General features: G+C 38.9%; 1 protein-coding gene across 1 annotated transcript in view; it reads right to left on the bottom strand.

The window, feature by feature from the left end:
• The window catches only part of SCAI (suppressor of cancer cell invasion), a 118916-nt gene that overhangs the window by 18793 nt on the left and 81562 nt on the right, over nucleotides 1-18561 (bottom strand). The window contains exons 12-15 of the mRNA XM_055399318.2: nucleotides 17429-17507; nucleotides 15600-15699; nucleotides 12939-13020; nucleotides 1477-1549 (exon numbers count right to left, since the gene is read on the bottom strand). Of these exons, the coding sequence (XP_055255293.1) occupies nucleotides 1477-1549; nucleotides 12939-13020; nucleotides 15600-15699; nucleotides 17429-17507 (334 nt within the window). The remainder of the gene's footprint in view (nucleotides 1-1476; nucleotides 1550-12938; nucleotides 13021-15599; nucleotides 15700-17428; nucleotides 17508-18561) is intronic.

Below are 18561 nucleotides of genomic sequence, written 5' to 3'. Positions count from 1 at the left end.
ATTTGAGACATCATTTCATCCTATACTCTCATAGCACAAAGGACAGGATTCTGGACTAAGACACGTTAAGGACATATATTTAAATTAAGCACATTATAATAATGACGATAGTTAACACATATTGAATACTTACTGTGTACTCAGAATTCTTTAAGGAGGTAGGTACTATTATTATCTCCATTTATTAGGAAAGAAACTGAGGCACAGAATACCTGAGGAACTTCCCAAGGTCACACAGCTTGTAGGGGGCAGAGTTGGGATTCAAATACGATCAATTTGCCTCTAGAGTCTGTGTTTTTACCCTCTTCACAATAAAACCTTTCTGATTAAATAATCATGGTATTAACCCAATTGTTCATGCAATTTAAAATAAAGCTGTTTTGTGACAGGAAAAAACTGACAGCAAAAAGTACTTGCCATTGAAAGGGGTTACATTTCTTCAGAAATGTTAAGAAACAGGTTAACCAAGTCCTCAAAGCGGGAGAGTTTTACCGTTGTTTGAAGGTAAGTTCTATCCCTTAGTGATTTGTCTTCTAGATACATGAACTTAGTATTTCTACATGTTTTTCCCTGTTAAATAGCAGAACTTACCTTAAAACAACGGTGAAAAGTCTCCAGCTTCTCTCGGGCATTCAAATGCTGACCATCACCTCCTGTGTCAAACTATATCAGCAGACAGGACTTCTGGCTGGGAAGTAGCAGTAAAATGCCATCCCCCACAGAGAGACACCAGCACTGTTCACAGTTAGGAAGATAGTGAAACAGTGACAAGTACTGCTAAAACAGGAGTAAGGTTTGTTTAGTATTTTACCTAGCTTAATGACTAGGTGTTAGAATTAGATTTTATGTGTTGCTTACTGAGGACAAATTATTGAAGACAAAAAAATTTTCATTTCTCAGCCACTTGAGAAACAGCAGAACACTTACTGTCTCTCTGGCACATTGAGAAGAGGTGTTTTTTTTTTTTTTTTTTAATGTTAAAAATACAGTGATGTAAAAATGTGAATAAAAGAAACCCTTTAAATTGTGCCAGCTAGGTTATCCTAATCCTTAGGCATGGATTACGAAGTGTCCTAGACCAGATTTCTCATGGTCTTAAAAGATACTTAAAATATATAGCCAGACATAGAGGAAATCGTACTATGTGGATGAAGACAAGCACACCTACAAAACAAATTTTAATATTCACAAATCTTAAGTTCCCAATAGCAAGGGAACCAAAACCACTCTCTTCTCAAGGTCGTTTTATCATTTCTTTGAGACCTATCTCAAGGCCTAACTGTAGCCCATTCAGGAAGTCTGATTGTTGGCAAGACTTCTGGGTTTATTTCAGACTGATACTTGCCATATTAAACACTATAAACCTACAACTGACCACTCTAGATGGGGGAGACAAAGATCAGATCAGTATTATTCAAATTGAAGACATAAGTTGATTTGCAACCTATGAATTTAACAGGGAATGAAAGAACATACCTTGTAAAGCTTTTGGATAGGCTGTAGGAGAAAGCAAGCAGACTAGTGGCTGTCCAAATAAGTTTGTGAAATTCTGAAATATACAAGAATTTAAAACTTTCATTAAAGATTTGACCAATGACCGTTACTCAGTAATTTTCTAAAGCATATTACTAGCATATAAATCAGGTTCTTTTACTCATAAGTAGATGTAGAAACATCAGTAACGGCTTAAGAGGCTCTTATTCAAGTATAACTGACATGCATAATAGGCTTTCTTAAAATGGTGACGTTTATTATGTGAACTCTTGATTTTTAAAGTAAAGGCACACACACGGTTGCAGCATTACAGGGAGTGGTCACCTGGCTGTTTCAGAGGCCACTCCATTGAGCAGCACACCGAGGATTTATAAGGGTAGGTTTGCCAAGGTCTAGGATCTGGCTCCCAGTCTCACATGCTGCAAAACCTGACTGACAAGGATGTGAAGGCTGCACTCATCTCTTGCTGTGAATCATGTTAATAGACCGTACAGAATGACGCATAAAACCAGAAGGTCAGTGTGTCAATTTATGGTGAGAATTAAACTACACTCACTACTCTGGCATGATTAATACTGTCCTTTCCATAAAGGCAGAGCTAAATGAGAAGTAAAATCATAAACTGTGTGGTAAAACAACAAGAGAGATAAAACTCCTAGGAGTAAACTTAAGAAGTGAAAAAACACCAAAACAACTAAAAAAACACCTTTGAATGATAAACATGAAGACTTGAACAAATGGAAAGACATACTATGTTCTTAGAGGAAAACCCATTCTAAAGATGTCATTATACTAATTTATTAAAATTTAAATCAACCTTAACAAAAATGGCCACAGATTTTTTTCCCCCCTGCAATTCAAAGAAATTATAAAGGACAGTTGGATAAGACACATTAGCCAGGAAAATTATGAAAAAGAAGAGCAGGGGGACTTGCTTGGTGGCCCAGTGGTTAAGAATTCCTGAATAATGTGCTTCCATTGCTGGGGACACAGAATCAATCCCTGGTTGAGGAACTAAGATCCCACATGCAATGTGATGTGGTCAAAAAATAAATAAATATAAAGCTAAAAGTTTTCTAACAAAAGTAAAGAGGGGAAACTAGACTTATCAGGCACTAAAACATACTTTAAGGCCTCAGTAATAAGCAATATGTGCCTTGGCATAAAGGGATGCAGAAACACCAATGGAGGAAAATGAAGAGTTCAGAAGTTGACCCCAAAATAGATGAGGCTGAAGGATGATGGTTGGGACTGGCAGGAAAAACTGACATCTATCTAGAAAACTCCATACTTCATACCAAAAGCTAGGATGAATTTCTAATATGATCAATTTAAATGTAAAAAATTAAATAGCAACAGTGCTGAAAGAAAATATAAGAAAATAAGGGTAACTTCTCTGATCTAGAAGATCTTCCTAACAATTGTAATTAAGATTAAGAAACCCATTACAAAAACCAAAGGCTTGTGAATTGTAAAATATAGCACAAACTAAAGCAAAAGCCAGAAGATGAACTGGGGAAAACCTATGCAACTCACTTTACAAAGGATTAATCTCCTTAAAATAGAAAGAGCTTTTCCAAATCCATAAGAAAAAGAGCACTGTTTCAATAGAAAAATGGGTAAAAGGTAACAGGGAATACAGTATTGACTGATTTTCATATATGTAATCTCCTTGCATTTTTCAGATAAACTCTTTTCGTAGATTATTCTATTAGTAGGTGTATTTGCTGCTGTTCAGTTGTTCAAGGTCATATAAATGTCTTCTGGCCTGTTATAGAATGAATCGGGTATTTCTGACATTTTACACTGCTCTAGAATTGTATAGATTATAAAAGCTTAAAAAAGCTTATTGGTGAACTCAACTTTACAACTTCAAAATAGTACATAGTATCTTTTCAAAGATCTCTTTTCTTCAACAGATATTCATTAACCCTACAAACTAGATACTGTTGTAGGTGCTAGGGGTACTGCAGTAAAACAAACAAACAAAAAAAACAGATTAAAAAAAAATCCTGTCTTTCTGGAGCTGACATTTAGATAGGGGTGGAGGTGGCAGGTAGGACCTGCAGTTAACAAAATAAAGTTATATAATATTACAAAGGTTGACAAGTGCTACACATGCAGACAGCAGAGCACCACTGGCAAGAGAGCAAAGATTCACAATCAGACTGCATTTCAATTCCAAATCAGCCATCCTGTGCCCTGGTTTTATCAGTAAAATGGGATTAACAGAAACAACACATTGGGTGGCAAGGATTAAATGTGTTAGTATTTGTAAATTGCTTAAGATAGCACATGGTTACAGAAGCTAACTGTTATGATTACGAGAAAAAGAAAGGTGAATAGAGTGCTGGGGAGGCATATAATTTTAAACAGGGTAATTACAAAAAAGTGTACTAAAATGGATAGGAATGGGAGAATTTAACTCAGATGACCATTATATCTACTACTGTGGGCAAGAATCTCTTAGAAGAAATGGAGTAGCCCTCATAGTTAACAAGAGTCTGAAATGTAGTACTTGGGTGCAATCTCAAAAACAACAGAATGATCTTGGTTCATTTCCAAGGCAAACCATTCAATATGACAGTAATCCAAGTCTATTCCCCAACCACAAATGCCAAAAAAGCTGAAGTTGAACGGTTTTACGAAGACCTATAAGAACTTCAAGAACTAACACCCAAAATAGATGTCCTTTTCATCATAGGGGAATGGAATGCAAAAAAGTAGGGAGTCAAGAGATACCTGGAGTAACAGGCAAGTTTGGCCTTGGAGTACAAAATGAAGCAAGGCATAGGCTAACAGTTTTGCCAAGAGAAAGCACTGGTCATAACTAACACCCTCTTCCAACAACACAAGAGACCGACTCTACACATGGACATCACCAGTTAGTCAACACTGAAGTCAGACTGATTATATTCTTTGCAGCCAAAGATCGAAAAGCTCTATACAGTCAGCAAAAACAAGACTGGGAGCTGACTGTAGCTAAGATCATGAACTCCTTATTGTGAAGTCAAGTGGGCCTTAGGAAGCATCACTATGAACAAAGCTAGTGGAGATGACAGAATGCCAGCTGAACTATTTCAAATACTAAAAGATGATGTTGTTAAAGTGTTGCACTCAATATGCCAGCAAGTATGGAAAACTTAGTAGTGCCCACAAGACTGAAAAAGATCAGTTTTCATTCCAATCCCAAAGAAGGGCTATGCCAAAGAATGTTCACGCTACCGCACAATAGACTCATTTTGCAGGCTAGCAGGGTCATACTCAAATTCCTCCAAGTGAGACTTCAACAGTACATGAACCAAGAACTTTCAGATTTAGAAAAGGCAGAGGAACCAGAAATCAAATTAACAACATCCACTGGATCACAGAAAAAGCAAGGGAATTCCAGAAAAATATATATTTCCGCTTCATTGACTATGCTAAAGCCTTTGACTGTGTTGACAAATTGGTGAAAATTCTAAAGAGATAGGAATACCAGATCACCTTATTTACCTCCTGAGAAGCTAAAGTTAGAACTGGACATGGAACAACTGACTCGTTCAAAATTGGGAAAGGAGTATGTCAAGGCTGTATATTGTCACCCTGCTTATTTAACTTATATGCAGAGTACATCATGCGAAATGCCAGGCTGGGTGAAGCTCAAGCTGGAATCAAGATTGCTGGGAGAAATATCAATAACCTCAGATATGCAGATAACACCACCTTAATGGCAGAAAGCAAAGAGGAACTAAAGAATCTCTTAATGAAGGTGAAAGAGGAGAGTGAAAAAGCTGGTTTAAAACTCAGCCTTCAAAAAACGAAGATCATGGCATCCGGTCCCATCACTTCATGGCAAATACATGGGGAAACAGTGGCAGATTTTATTTTCTTGGGCTCCAAATTCACTGCAGACAGTGACTGCAGTCATGAAATTAAAAGACCCTTGCTCCTTGGAAGAAAAGCTATGACAAACTAGACAAAGTATTAAACAGCAGTGACATCACTTTGCTGACAAAGGTCTATACAGTCAAAGCTATGGTTTTCCCAGTAGTCATGTACAGATGTGAGAGTTGTACCATATAGAAGGATGAGTACCAAAGAATTAATGCTTTCGAACTGTGGTGTTGGAGAAGACTCTTGAGAGTCCCTTGGACTGCAAGGAGATCAAATAAGTCAATCCTAAAGGAAATCAACCCTGAATATTCACTGGAAGGACTGAGGCTGAAGCTGAAGCTCCAATACTTTGGCCACTTGATGCAAAGAACTGACTCACTGGAAAAGACCCTGATGCTGGGAAAAACTGAAGGCAGGCGGAGAAGGGGATGAGAAAGGATGAGATGGTTGGATGGCATCACTGACTCAATGGACATCAGTTTGAGCAACTCCAGAAGATGGTGAAGGACAGGGAAGCCTGGCGTGCTATAGTTCATGGGGTCACAAAGAGTTGGACACAACTGAGCAACTGAACAACAACGAAATTGGGGAAAGCTCTATTAAGAGGCTTCAGTTGATTAAACACCTGGAACACAACAAGTGTTCTTTGGAAGAGGATTCATGGTTGAAGGAACAGAACACAAAGATCCTAAGCAGAAGACTGCCAGGTATGTCTGAGGAAGAGCAAGGTCTATGTGGCTGAAGAGAACTGTGATAAGGAGACCACAGGAGAAGATTAGAGAGGCATTTGGTGGGTGGGGGAGAAGCATGAGAGCAGAAGGCATGAAGCCTTTACTCTTAGTGAGATGAGGAGCCTTCACAGCAGATAAGTGACATAATCTGATTTACAGGCACACCCTGTAGGGGAGCAAGGGCAGGAGGAGGAAGCCTAGTTATGAAGCTACTGCAATAATTCAGGGGAGAGACGATGGTGGCAGTGAAGGTAGTAAGATTCTGGGCATATTAATTATAAACAAGAAAATATTCTGAAATGGATGTGGGTGTGAGGGAAGGAAAAGTTCAGAATGAAGCTAAGGATTTGGGTTAGGGCAACTGTAAAAGGACAATAGCCATCAACTGATATGGGGAAACTGGACACAGAAGAGGTCTAGAAACTCTGTCCTGGGCATGTTAGCTTTGCAATCTCTATTAGAGTCACCAATGAGAGATGTGGAGTACGTAGATTATATTTGAGTCTGGGGTTAACTGAGAAAGATTTGGGCTGGTGATATAAATGTGGAAATTGTCAGCACAGAGATAGTAATTAAAGTCATGAAACTATTAAGGGCATCTAGGGAGTCAGCTTGGAGAAGGACATGGCAACCCACTCCAGTGTTCTTGCCTGGAGAATCCCAGGGACGGGGGAGCCTGGTGGGCTGCCGTCTATGGGGTCACACAGAGTCGGACACAACTGTAGTGACTTAGCAGCAGCAGCAGCAGGGAGTCAGCTGTAGCTAGAAAAGAAGAGGAACAAGGATGGAGCCCAGGGGTACTCCAGTGATAGGTCAGAGAAGAGGAAAAACCAGTAGAGGAGACTGATAAAATAAGCTTGACACCAGGCCTTTAGGATTGATGCTGAAACTAAAGCTCCAATGCTTGGGCCACCTGATGCAAAGAGCCAACTCTTTGGGAAAGTTCCTGACGCTGGGAAAGATCGAAGGCAAGAGGAGATGGGGGCAGCAGAGGATGAAATGGTTAGGTAATATCACTGACTGAATGGACATGAGTTTGAGCAAATTCCAGGAGATGGTGAACAACATGGAAGCCTGGTGTGCTGCAGTCCATAGGGTCGCAGAGAGTCGGACACAACTTAGCAACTGAAGAACAACAACAAGGCCTCCCCTGCCCTAAGGCAACTGAGCCCCTCGAACGCAGATTTTAAAGGCCTTATACAGAGAAAGGGACAGAAGTCAGAGCTCAGGGTCTGTCTAAAATGAGAGTCTAACAGAAAACCAGCCCTGCTAAACTGGAATCCCAAACGGCTATACTCTTACTGTATGTATGTATGTGAAAGTCGCTCAGTCATGTCTGACTCTTTTCGACCCCATGCACTATACAGTCCATGGAATTCACTGTTAGGGTGAACAAAAACCAAATTTCACACTTCCCCTACCCGCCATGACCATGCCTCAACAGATCACAAGGAAAATTTTCCTGGTGCTGAGCAGAACAGAGAAAGAGAAGCAAAGGAACCAAACAGCCCTAAGGGTTTTAACTATAAGCCAGCCCTCTTGCATGTTTGCAGCCTAAATTCATACCACCTAGGTAATCCCAAACACACAGTCCCCAAGCTGTGTCTCTGTAGCAGAAGCACATGCAGATCCTCTCTGCATGAAAATATCACCATTCTAGGGTTCAGTGAATTTATCACAGAGAATTTTAAGGATACAAGAATAATCGAATCAAAAATAATCAAGCATACCAGGATACAGAAACAGCAACGGGAGTCTTTGGGCAGCAAAAGCAGATTTCAGGTGTAAGAATTACCAGATGGATAATAAATAATATGGTAAGTAGGCCTATTAAGTTTAAAGAAATAAAGAAGAAACTTGAAAACAGAAAATAGGGAACTATAAAAAGGGCAATGAATCACTTGAAAAAAGAACCAAATAAAACTTTCTGAAGTGAAATATACCACAACTAATATAAAACTCAATAAATGAGTTTAATATCCAAGTAAGTCACAGCTGAAAAAAAAGGAACTTGTGAACTGAAAGCTAAATTGAAAGAGATCATCCAAGTCTTAGCCAGAGAAATGAAAAGTGGAAAATACAGAAGAGAGGTCAAGAGACGTGGATGACACTGTGAGAATGATGTATGCAAAATCAGAGGTCCAGAAAGAGATGAGCGAGGAGCCGGAGCATGGCCAAGGTCTGAAGAGATAACGGCCAAGAATTTCCCAGCAGTAATGAAAAACTCTAACCAACAAATTCAAGAAGTCCAGCAACTCCCAATAGGTTAAATATAAAAGAAACAAAACCTAGATAACCACACAACACAAATGATGGGATGGTCTTTCAAAGTAGCAAGGAGGAAATGGAGTGAGTGAGGCTGACTGTCAGAAGAACTCTTATGTAATTTTGTGTGTATGCCTTTATCAGTTCAGTTCAGTTCAGTTCAGTCGCTCAGTCGTGTCCGACTCTCCGCGACCCCATGAATCACAGCACGCCAGGCCTCCCTGTCCATCACCAACTCCCGGAGTACACTCAAACTCATGTCCACAGAATCGGTGATGCCATCCAGCCATCTCATTCTCCGTCGTCCCCTTCTCCTCCCGCCCCCAACCTTTCCCAGCATCAGAGTCTTTTCCAGTGAGTCAACTCGTCTCATGAGGTGGCCAAAGTACTGGAGTTTCAGCTTTAGCATCAGTCCCTCCAATGAACATCCAGGATTGATCTCCTTTAGAATGGACTGGTTGGATCTCCTTGCAGTATAAGGGACTCTCAAGAGTCTTCTCCAACACCACAGTTCAAAAGCATCGATTCTTCGGCGATCAGCTTTCTTCACAGTCCAACTCTCACATCCATACATGACCACGGGAAAAACCATTGCCTTGACTAGACGGACCTTGGTCGGCAAAGTAATGTCTCTGCTTTTTAATATACTATCAAGGTTGGTCATAACTTTCCTTCCAAGGAGCAAGCGTCTTTTAATTTCATGGCTGCAATCAGCATATAGACCACCTCAATGTACAGCCATCAGCCAAACACTTTAGGACAAAAACTGCTGAGATAAATATGACTGTTTTGACAAATGTGTAAGTCATGTTCACTAGCAGGCACCCAGCTCTGTCATAAATAATTAAATTCTCAAAGGATTTTCTTCTTCCAAAGGGGGGAAAATAAAAAGCAGAACTGAAAGAAATGTTGGCCAAAATGATAGCTGTTGTTTTTCTAACCCCACTGGTACTACATCACTACAGACAAGGCCTAGACCCTGATGGAAATGTGAGTGTCAACATGTGGGATACACTTGTTCTGTTAAGAGATCTTGGCGTTTCAGTCTCCTCTAAAACGAGACTCAGACTATCATGAAAAGCACCTCTCTTCCTAAATGTAGAAACAGCTTGAGCACTGAAACGAGACTGCTGGAATCAATCAGGTGAGATATTTAAGCTCCATGGGCAGTTTCCTCAACTATAAAATAAGGATAATGGTGCCTATCTTCAAATAATCATTCAACATACATTTATTAAGAATTTTTAAAGTGTGAGGCACTGGGTATATAAAGATACATGTATAAGCAGATATTAATATAAACTCACACAGACTTCAAGGAGAACAGAGCATAATGCTAATAGATCTTTACATTCTGGGCAGAACATTTGAGTCTGCTCCAGTGAGTATGACCAGACCATGAAGAAAGACCTAAAGATACTGACAACTGAAATGATTCAACGAAAAGGCCCAGCTAAATCAGCAGTCTCCAACCTTTTTGGCACTAGGGACTGATTTCGTGGAAGACCAGGGGTGCAGGGATGGTTTCGGGATAATTCAAGAGCATTACATTTATTGTGAAATTGATTTCTAATTTTAATGCTGCTGCTGATCTGATAGGAGGTACTGGTCCATGGCTCCTGAGCTAGACTGTCACACTGAGCAGCTTACTGTGATGACCCTGCCTACAATCTCAGAGATTCCAACCATTTTGCTAGCTTCCATTCTTAAATCTGATCAGAAAAGCAAAAATTATGAGTCTCTAAAATGAAATATGCAGGAAAAGCACTAGAAGCAAATCATAATGGAGAGAGATACCATGCAAAGAGAATTTTTAAAATGATCCTTGACATTCTCAAAGGAAAGACAGCGTATTTCAACCAGGATAAAAATCAATTATATATATGCAGGTATATATGCTTTACACACACCCGTCCATGTCTTTATGAAAGAAACATCCAGAAAACAAATGAAAAGTTCAATAAAAGGTTTAGAAGATAAAGGCGAAGGAATTTCCTAAAGAGCAAAAGACTGGAAGTTGGAAAATAAAAGGCAAAAAAAATCTGAGGACTAGACCAGAAGGTTCAATATTTGAATGACAAAAATTCTCAAAAGAAGAAAACAGAGGGGAGGAAATCACTGAAAAAACTCAAGAAAACGGGCAGAATTTCCAGACTGAAAGGACTCACGAAGTACATGCCAAGTACCGTAGTTAAAAGTAAAACCAGACCAGGGCACTCTGTTAAGAAGCTGAAAAATCTAGTGACAAAGAGAAGAGCCTATACGTTTCCAGGGACTGAACAAAGGTCAGATGAAAGATCCAGAATTAGAATGCTTTGTACTTCTTAAGAAATACTAGGAAAAAAAAAATAGAAAGAAATACTAGAAATATTGAAGATAGAAAGCAATGCAACAATGCTTCCCAATTCTGAAGGGAAATGACTTCTGACACCAAAACCATCGTTCAGGTGTGAGGGTAAATCAAAGACATTTGCACAAGTGTGAGACTTCGATTGTTTTATCTCATATTCATCCTTTCCCAGAAGGCTTGGTTTTGCTAGAGATGCTGCACCAAAATGAAAGAATAAACCAAATGAGACAGTAATAGAGTGTCCAAGAGGAAGACAGGGGATTCAGGAAACAGGATCCAACATAAAAGAGAGATAAAGAATTCCCAGAGTAATAACAGAAAGAGATTCTGGGATGAGAGCTGTGTGGTACGTGCAGAGGGCACCGGTCCAGAGGCTCTGGGAGATAATTTGTCCCAGAGAAAAAATGATGCATCTGAACAACCAGAAAGATTAGAAAACTGTTGAGGAACTTGGGGTTGAATTTGTGATAAGTTCAGGGGAAAAAAACAAACAAACAAGGAGCAAAGATAATATTATTTGCTCCAGGCAAAGTAGAAAGTTGCACAGGAAAGAAAAACTTTACTGTGTGGCTTAGCTGTTAAAACCATTGTACAGGACATTCCTGGAAGTCAATTGGTTAAGACTCTGATTTGCCCACTGCATATGGGCTCCCCATTTCATTTCTAATGATCAGTTTGTTCTCGATAATTTAATTTTTTAGAGGAGTGCATGTGCCATCAACACCAAACACACACAAAAATCTTTCCATTATTCCACTGTTATCCTGGGGCTCAGGATATAACAATCAACATCCAATACTCATTCTACATCCAATCGACACTGGAAAGAACAGGTACATAACATGAATGATATTCTTGAGATTATAAAAGATGGTATCAAATAATGTCCAATTAAATTAAGTAGAAATTAACAGACTGCTAAAATACTTTAAATGCATACTAGATCATAGTAAGCAATTCACTTGATCTGGTGCATCAACATACTCTGTTACATCATTAAACTGAAGCAAATGACTCCTTTTCATTGACAAAGACACAGAATATTTTTTTGAACACTGTGAAGACACAAAATGCCTGGACTCCTCTGGTTTATATGTTTACTTGGGGTAGTGAATAAACCTTTTCCTTCAGCAGCTTACCATTCTCTCAAAAAGATAAAAAAATGACACAGCACACACACGATTTAAGAAAGTACATAGCTAATTTTCCTAAAAATCAAAAGCTATAATGTTAAACTGGACAAAATGGGCAGCAGGAAACATGCTGAACAATTTAGGGTAGACTGGATGCTCCTGGAACTCAAACTTTAAAAAGTGAAACTAAGCATGAAAATTAGATGGAAAACGTATGCATGGGGTCAACTTTCTTGGCTAGCAGACATTTCTATTGTTCTTCTGTATTAACCTGTTAATGTTTGCTTCTCCATTTATTTATATGAACACCCACAAAAGAAATAACTTTAATTGGCATTATCAGTGTTTCTAGCATATTTCTGAGCACACCGACCACTAATGAAATATTCTAACTACATAGAAAGAACTCCAAAAACACTTGTTTTCATATTCCTGTAAAATACTATAGTTTGAATTATAACATCCAACTTTAAAGGGTCTTGCTGCTGCCATTCTTTACACAACCATTGAAAACTGTTTCAATAACAAAATACAAAACAAGGAATTTTCACATTCAGTCCCTGTTACTTATTTCAGCATTCAGGGTCATTATTTTTCACTTACTGTAACAAATTAAAAAAAAAAATTAAGTGCATCTAAAACAATTTCTGTAGATATTCAATGCCTGTAACTACATAACATGGGATAGAAATTTCACTTAAACTATAGTAGCTCAGTGTGTAGAGGGGAAAAAGTATGAAAACTGGAAAAGAAAATTTGCCCATATACTTCCACCTCTATAAAAGAAAATTATTCTGCGTTATATAACAAAATAAACCTCCCACCAGAGATCTTGGAAATCTTGAATATTTTTTTCCTGCAGGAGGATTTATTATTTTCCACTGAGTGTCCATTCATGCGTTTTCTTCTTGTTTCTAGTCATAGCACCAGATCCTGACTAGCATGCACAACCTCAAAAGAAAAGAAAGACTAAATACAAATTGTGTAAAATTAAATAAAATAAAGCAAAATAAAAAGGTACATGTTCAGGTTGGTTACCTCGGGGTGGTGCCATAGCATCTAATGTGCGATGGAGTGCGCGGAACTTACCTTGTAAGCAACACTGTTGGATGAATCCACAATGATGAACAGCGGCTTCCTTGTGAAGGGATAGAGATCTCCAGGATGGAGGCTGGGAAAACAACAACGACGGTAACAATGAATGACTGTATAACTCTTATCAGCCGAGCCTCAGAAATCTTATTCTTCAGTTTGGTCTACTCACATCTCTTTTTCATCACAGCACTGAGAGAAAAACAAAGGTTAATTAAGCAGAAGACCAAAAAAGTCTGTATTTATTGGGGTAGACAAGTGAGCAGTTTTATTTAGGGGAAAAAGAAAAAAAAAACCAAGACATAATAATTATTCAAGAATATTAAAGCTAGGGACTTCCTTGGTGGTCCAGTGGTTAAGAATCTGCCTTCCAATGCAGAGGATGTGGCTTTGACCCCTGGTCAGAGAACTAAGATCCCACATGCCACAGGTCAACTAAGCCCTTGTGCTACAACTGCTGAGCCTGCCCGCTAGAGCCTACGAGCCATAACCAGAGAGATGCCTACGTCTCACAGCAAAAGCTTCTGCATGCTGCAAGAAAGACCTGACACAGTCAAATGAATAATAAATAAATACTTTTAAAAGAGAATATTCAAGGTAAAGAGAAGTTTATATATTTAAAGATGGATTAAACACACATGAAAATCTCAGAAGTCAGCATTAGGGACTTATCTAGTATTTTAAAAAGTTCCTCCTAAGAACAGGTACCAAAGAGAAAATGCAATAACACAACCAGATTTCTATTTCAATGAATCTTTCAAAATCCATATCCAATTTAAATATTTTTAATGTTTTAAGCCACGGGTCCCCAAACTCTGGGATCTAATGCCTAATGATCTGAGTTGAAGCTGATATAATAACAGAAATGAAGTGCACAATGCATGTAATATGCTTGAATCATCCAAAAACCATCTCCTCCACCCCATGCTGTGGAAACATTGTCTTTCACAAAACCTCTCCCTAGTGCTGAAAAGGTTGGGGACCGCTATTTTAAGCTATACTCAATTTTGCAGACGGTAAGTGAGGGCTCCCCTCTTATTATTGCCTACATTTCCTCTGAATATTTGCATCAGAATCAGCTGTGGTGCTTGTTATAGATACAGATTCACTGGTCCATGGAAGAACTACTGGACCCAAAGTCCAGTAACATGCATTTGAGGGTCACTTCTTAAGATCACAATATTGGTATCCATGCTCTTTCCCGTTAGTGGACAATGCATGTATGTGTATAAATATTAATGTAAATGTAAATATACAAAATGATGTGTCAATGAGCAGTATCATCAAACTCCAATATATCTCAAATACAGGTTTTTCTAATATAAATCACTCATAAGTAAGGTCAACTATAGCACCAACACATGGCTTGGGGAATCTTTCATTATTACAGGTATAATAATTGAAACACTATTACACATATAATTGAAACATTTCCCTCTCTGCCCTTCCTTCAGTTCAGTTCAGTTCAGTCGCTCAGTTGTGTCCGACTCTTTGCGACCCCATGAATCACAGTACGCCAGGCCTCCCTGTCCATCACCAACTCCCAGAATTCACTCAAACTCCTGTCCATCAAGTCGGTGACGCCATCCAGCCATCTCATTCTCTGTCGTCCCCGTCTCCTCCCACCCCCAATCCCTCCCAGCATCAGAGTCTTTTCCAGTGAGTCAACTCGTCACATGAGGTGGCCAAAGTATTGGAGTTTCAGCTTTAGCATCAGTCCTTCCAATGAACACCCAGGATTGATCTCCTTTAGAATGGACTGGTTGGATTTCTTTGCAGTTCAAGGGACTCTCAAGAGTCTTCTCCAGCACCACAGTTTAAGCTTGCTGCTGCTGCTGCTGCTAAGTCACTTCAGTCGTGACCGACTCTGTGTGACCCCACAGACGGCAGCCCACCAGGCTTCCCCGTCCCTGGGATTCTCCAGGCAAGAACACTGGAGTGGGCTGCCATTTCCTTCTCCAATGTGTGAAAGTGAAGTCACTCAGTCATGTCGGACTCGTAGCGACCCCATGGACTGCAGCCTACCAGGCTCCTCCATCCATGGGATTTTCTAGGCAAGAGTACTGGAGTGGCTTGCCATTGCCTTCTCCGACAGTTCAAGCTTAGCCACTCTTTAATTTGAAGAGCTATGTTTTTATGTAAAGTGTTATCAGAAATGCAGTTTCAAGCAAATCCAGTTTCCTCTATAATAAAAATGCTATCTCTCAGCTAGAGAAATCCTAGAGCGAATAATAGCCCAAGCAGTGAATGTGTTGAGCAAACTTTCAATGGATGAAATTTACCTGAAATCATACAGCTAACTTCAGTTTTGCTGTATTATACCAACAGAACCTTATATTAAAATGTTTATGTTGATATTAACATGCATCATGTCCTAAGTTATTATTTATGTACATATTTATTGCCTCCTCCAACTTGAATGAACAGATCTCCAGTGACTTAATGGTGCCTGACATATAACAGATACTCAATAAAATTTTTTTAAATATAACCCAACAATTCTAAATGCCTAAGATAGAGCCTGAAATATTGCTGGAATCCAGATAAGTGTTATGAACAGTTGTCTGAGGGGACATTTCTAGTACTAGAAAACAGTCCCCACTTCACTTAAGATATAACTTTAATTTTTATAATAGGGAAAGACACCAGAATACATACCAATGCATTTCTTTGTGGGACTGATTTCGTTTGTGGATGGCATCTCCATTTATAATATCTCGGTTACTATTAGTAAGTACCCCTCCAAAATCATAAGGACCTATAAAAACAGAAGGGAAGAATCCTAGACTTCAGTTGGAGAGTAACACTACTATGATGTTCAAATACAAAGGTACCGGGTACATCTCTCACTGATACAAGTGAAAGATAATTTTTTAAAAATTTTATTAATTTAACAATTCAGTTTAACACAGAATTTAAATATTTCAGCATGTTGCCTGTTTCTGCATTTTAAAAGATCACTGTCATTAGTTCTTCAGATAATAATGAGAAACAAAACAAAAATCTACTGAATCCCATTATTCTGGGTTTAAAAAAAAAAGGGGATGGAGATCTGGGATGTTCAAAATGATCTTCTCATTTCAAGCAAAATTAAAATCTCAGGTTCAACAAATAAAGTTACTTAGATAAAAGAGTTGCAGAATGAAGTTCCAACGATTTTTTTAAATATAATTTTAGGGCTTCCCTGGTGGCTCAGACAGTAAAGACTGCCTGCAATGTGGGAGACCAAGGTTCAGTGATTTCTTAAATTTAATTTTAAGTGAGTCACTAATTGTAAAATGTAGGGGAATCTTTGAATAGAACTTGAAAATTCTCGTTGACAAAAACTTTATGTAAGGAAAGAACTGCCAAATATCAGTGAGCGGAAAAATCCATTATCATTACTATTTTATCAACCACTGTCATTCCAGTTCAGGAATGAGCCTTTTCCCACTGCTGCTATCAGCTAGTTAAACTCTTGTGTAAATGGAACAGCAACTATGAGATGTGAGAAGTAATCTCTCTCAAAGGCCCATTCAATTAGTATCTACTGTACTTTGAAAATAGTAAAACGAGATATCAACATGTTAGGTGGGGGTGCAGACTATTTGACTTAATAGCATGTTATAAGACATGGAAATAATTATTTACAAATAAAATCACTAACTTTATTACCAAAAAATTAGTTCATGATTTTGTAACACTTTTAATATTAATGTTATGCTTTATCCCTTAAAAAATTACTGCAGTGAAAAGATTGAGATTTATTTTGTTTTGTTTTCATTTAACACTTTAAGAGGATCTGTAGGTCATGCAAGGAAGATGGCAGGGACATGCACTGTATAAAGGAATGCAAATTTCAACAAACAAATGAGGAGGAAAATGCTAAGGATATTAAGAAAAAAATTTCTGTCCAGATAAAGATTTAACTAACTGCCTCGTTTACTTCCAAGTTACTCATCAATTTCGACCAATTTCATACATTCATATGTTCTGGACCATTTCACGGTTTTATTCTGAAATAGCATCCCAATATTCTACAGATTGAATTGGTAAGACCAAAGAAAGGACACAAAACAAAATCATGTCAAGGACTTGAACTTTCACAGTTACAAAAGTGCACTGATTTCTACAAGACTTTCAGCCACAGTGAAGCCTCTGACCAGATTCTCTAACGCACAAAAGGCTCAGAAAAATTCAATGATGTGAAGCAGTAATTGGTTAGTCCCTGTATAATATATATATATATGCTTGCTTTTAGCAAATTTGTTAGCGACGTATGTATGCAGTATGTGAATTTAATGATGATTTTTTTAACTTCACTGTATAAGACTTCAGCAAATAAAATAGGTATCTACAAGACTGTCAATTCAGCAAATAGACCAAGTTTCAAATTTAGGAGCCTCTCTAGAAAGCGTGAGATGGTTCGTGGGCTATGGGCCATCACCTTGTAGAAAATAAAGAGAATTCAAGCCCTGCTCACAACAGGGAGCATTCCTTTATTGTACCTTCACTATCAGAACGACCTGTGGGGAAAACGCCAGTGGCTGACAGGTAAATCAGAAGCACGCTGTTGGCAGGCAGCTCCTGAAATGAAAGAAAATCACACATACAAAACGACAAACAGAAAATAACAGTTTCATTGAAAGTTCGTGACATTTTAAAGTTGTGAGGAGGGCTTCCCTGGAGGCTCACAGATAAAGAATCCACCTGTCAATGCAAGAGACAGGGGTTTGATCCCTGGTTTGGGAAGATTCCACGTGCAACTAAGCCCGGGGGCTTACTAAACTATCCAATTGGTATTAGCGACAGGCGGTGTGTACAAAGGGCAGGGATTTAATCAACGCGAGCTTATGACCCACACTTACTGGGAATTCCTCGTTCATGGGGAATAATTGCAATCCCCGAGCCCCATCACGAATGGGGTTCAATGGGTTACCCATGCCTGCCGGCGTAGGGTAGGCACATGCTGAGCCAGTCAGTGTAGCGCGTGTGCAGCCCTGGACATCTAAGGGCATCACAGATCTGTTATTGCTCAATCTTGGGTGGCTGAACGCCACTTGTCCCTCTAACCACAACTACTGGGCCCGTGCCCTCTAGAGCCTGTGCTCTGCAAGAAGAAAGGTCACCACAATGAGAAGCCCAAGCACCAAAACTAGACAGTAGCCCCTGCTCACTGCAAGTAGAGAAAAGTCCGTGCAACAACAAAGACACAGCACAGCCAAAAATAAATACATAATCAAGCTGTGGGGAAAACGAGGACCTAATTTAACATATTATGGTTTTCTTCAAGAGAAAAATCATTATCGTTACTTCCAACTTGCAACTGTCTACACAGCAGAGATTCATTATTAATCTATAACTACAGCCCAAAGTTTTGAAGATATTCTCTGCTTCAAAAACATCATTTAAAGAATGCTCTCTGAAAAACTTAAATCAGAGACATAAAGATCCCGACTACAGGTCTAAAAGACAAGCTTCCGTCTGTGCCTTTCTCTATATAAACTGAGCGGAATCCCCTACTCCGTGGTTCTTTCAGATGACCAAAATGTTACCCAGAGTAGCCTGAATTTGGAACATACCTACACAATCTGTTCCTGCTTTTCACTTCTGCATTGACTGTTAGGCCTAAAGCAGCTGA

This window comes from Moschus berezovskii, chromosome 11, assembly GCF_049115385.1.
Source record: "Moschus berezovskii isolate FMDL1 chromosome 11, NW_MosBer_1.0, whole genome shotgun sequence".
Taxonomy (NCBI): domain Eukaryota; kingdom Metazoa; phylum Chordata; class Mammalia; order Artiodactyla; family Moschidae; genus Moschus; species Moschus berezovskii.
Note: the sequence above shows the minus strand (reverse complement) of the source record. Positions and strands in the feature narration are given on the sequence as shown.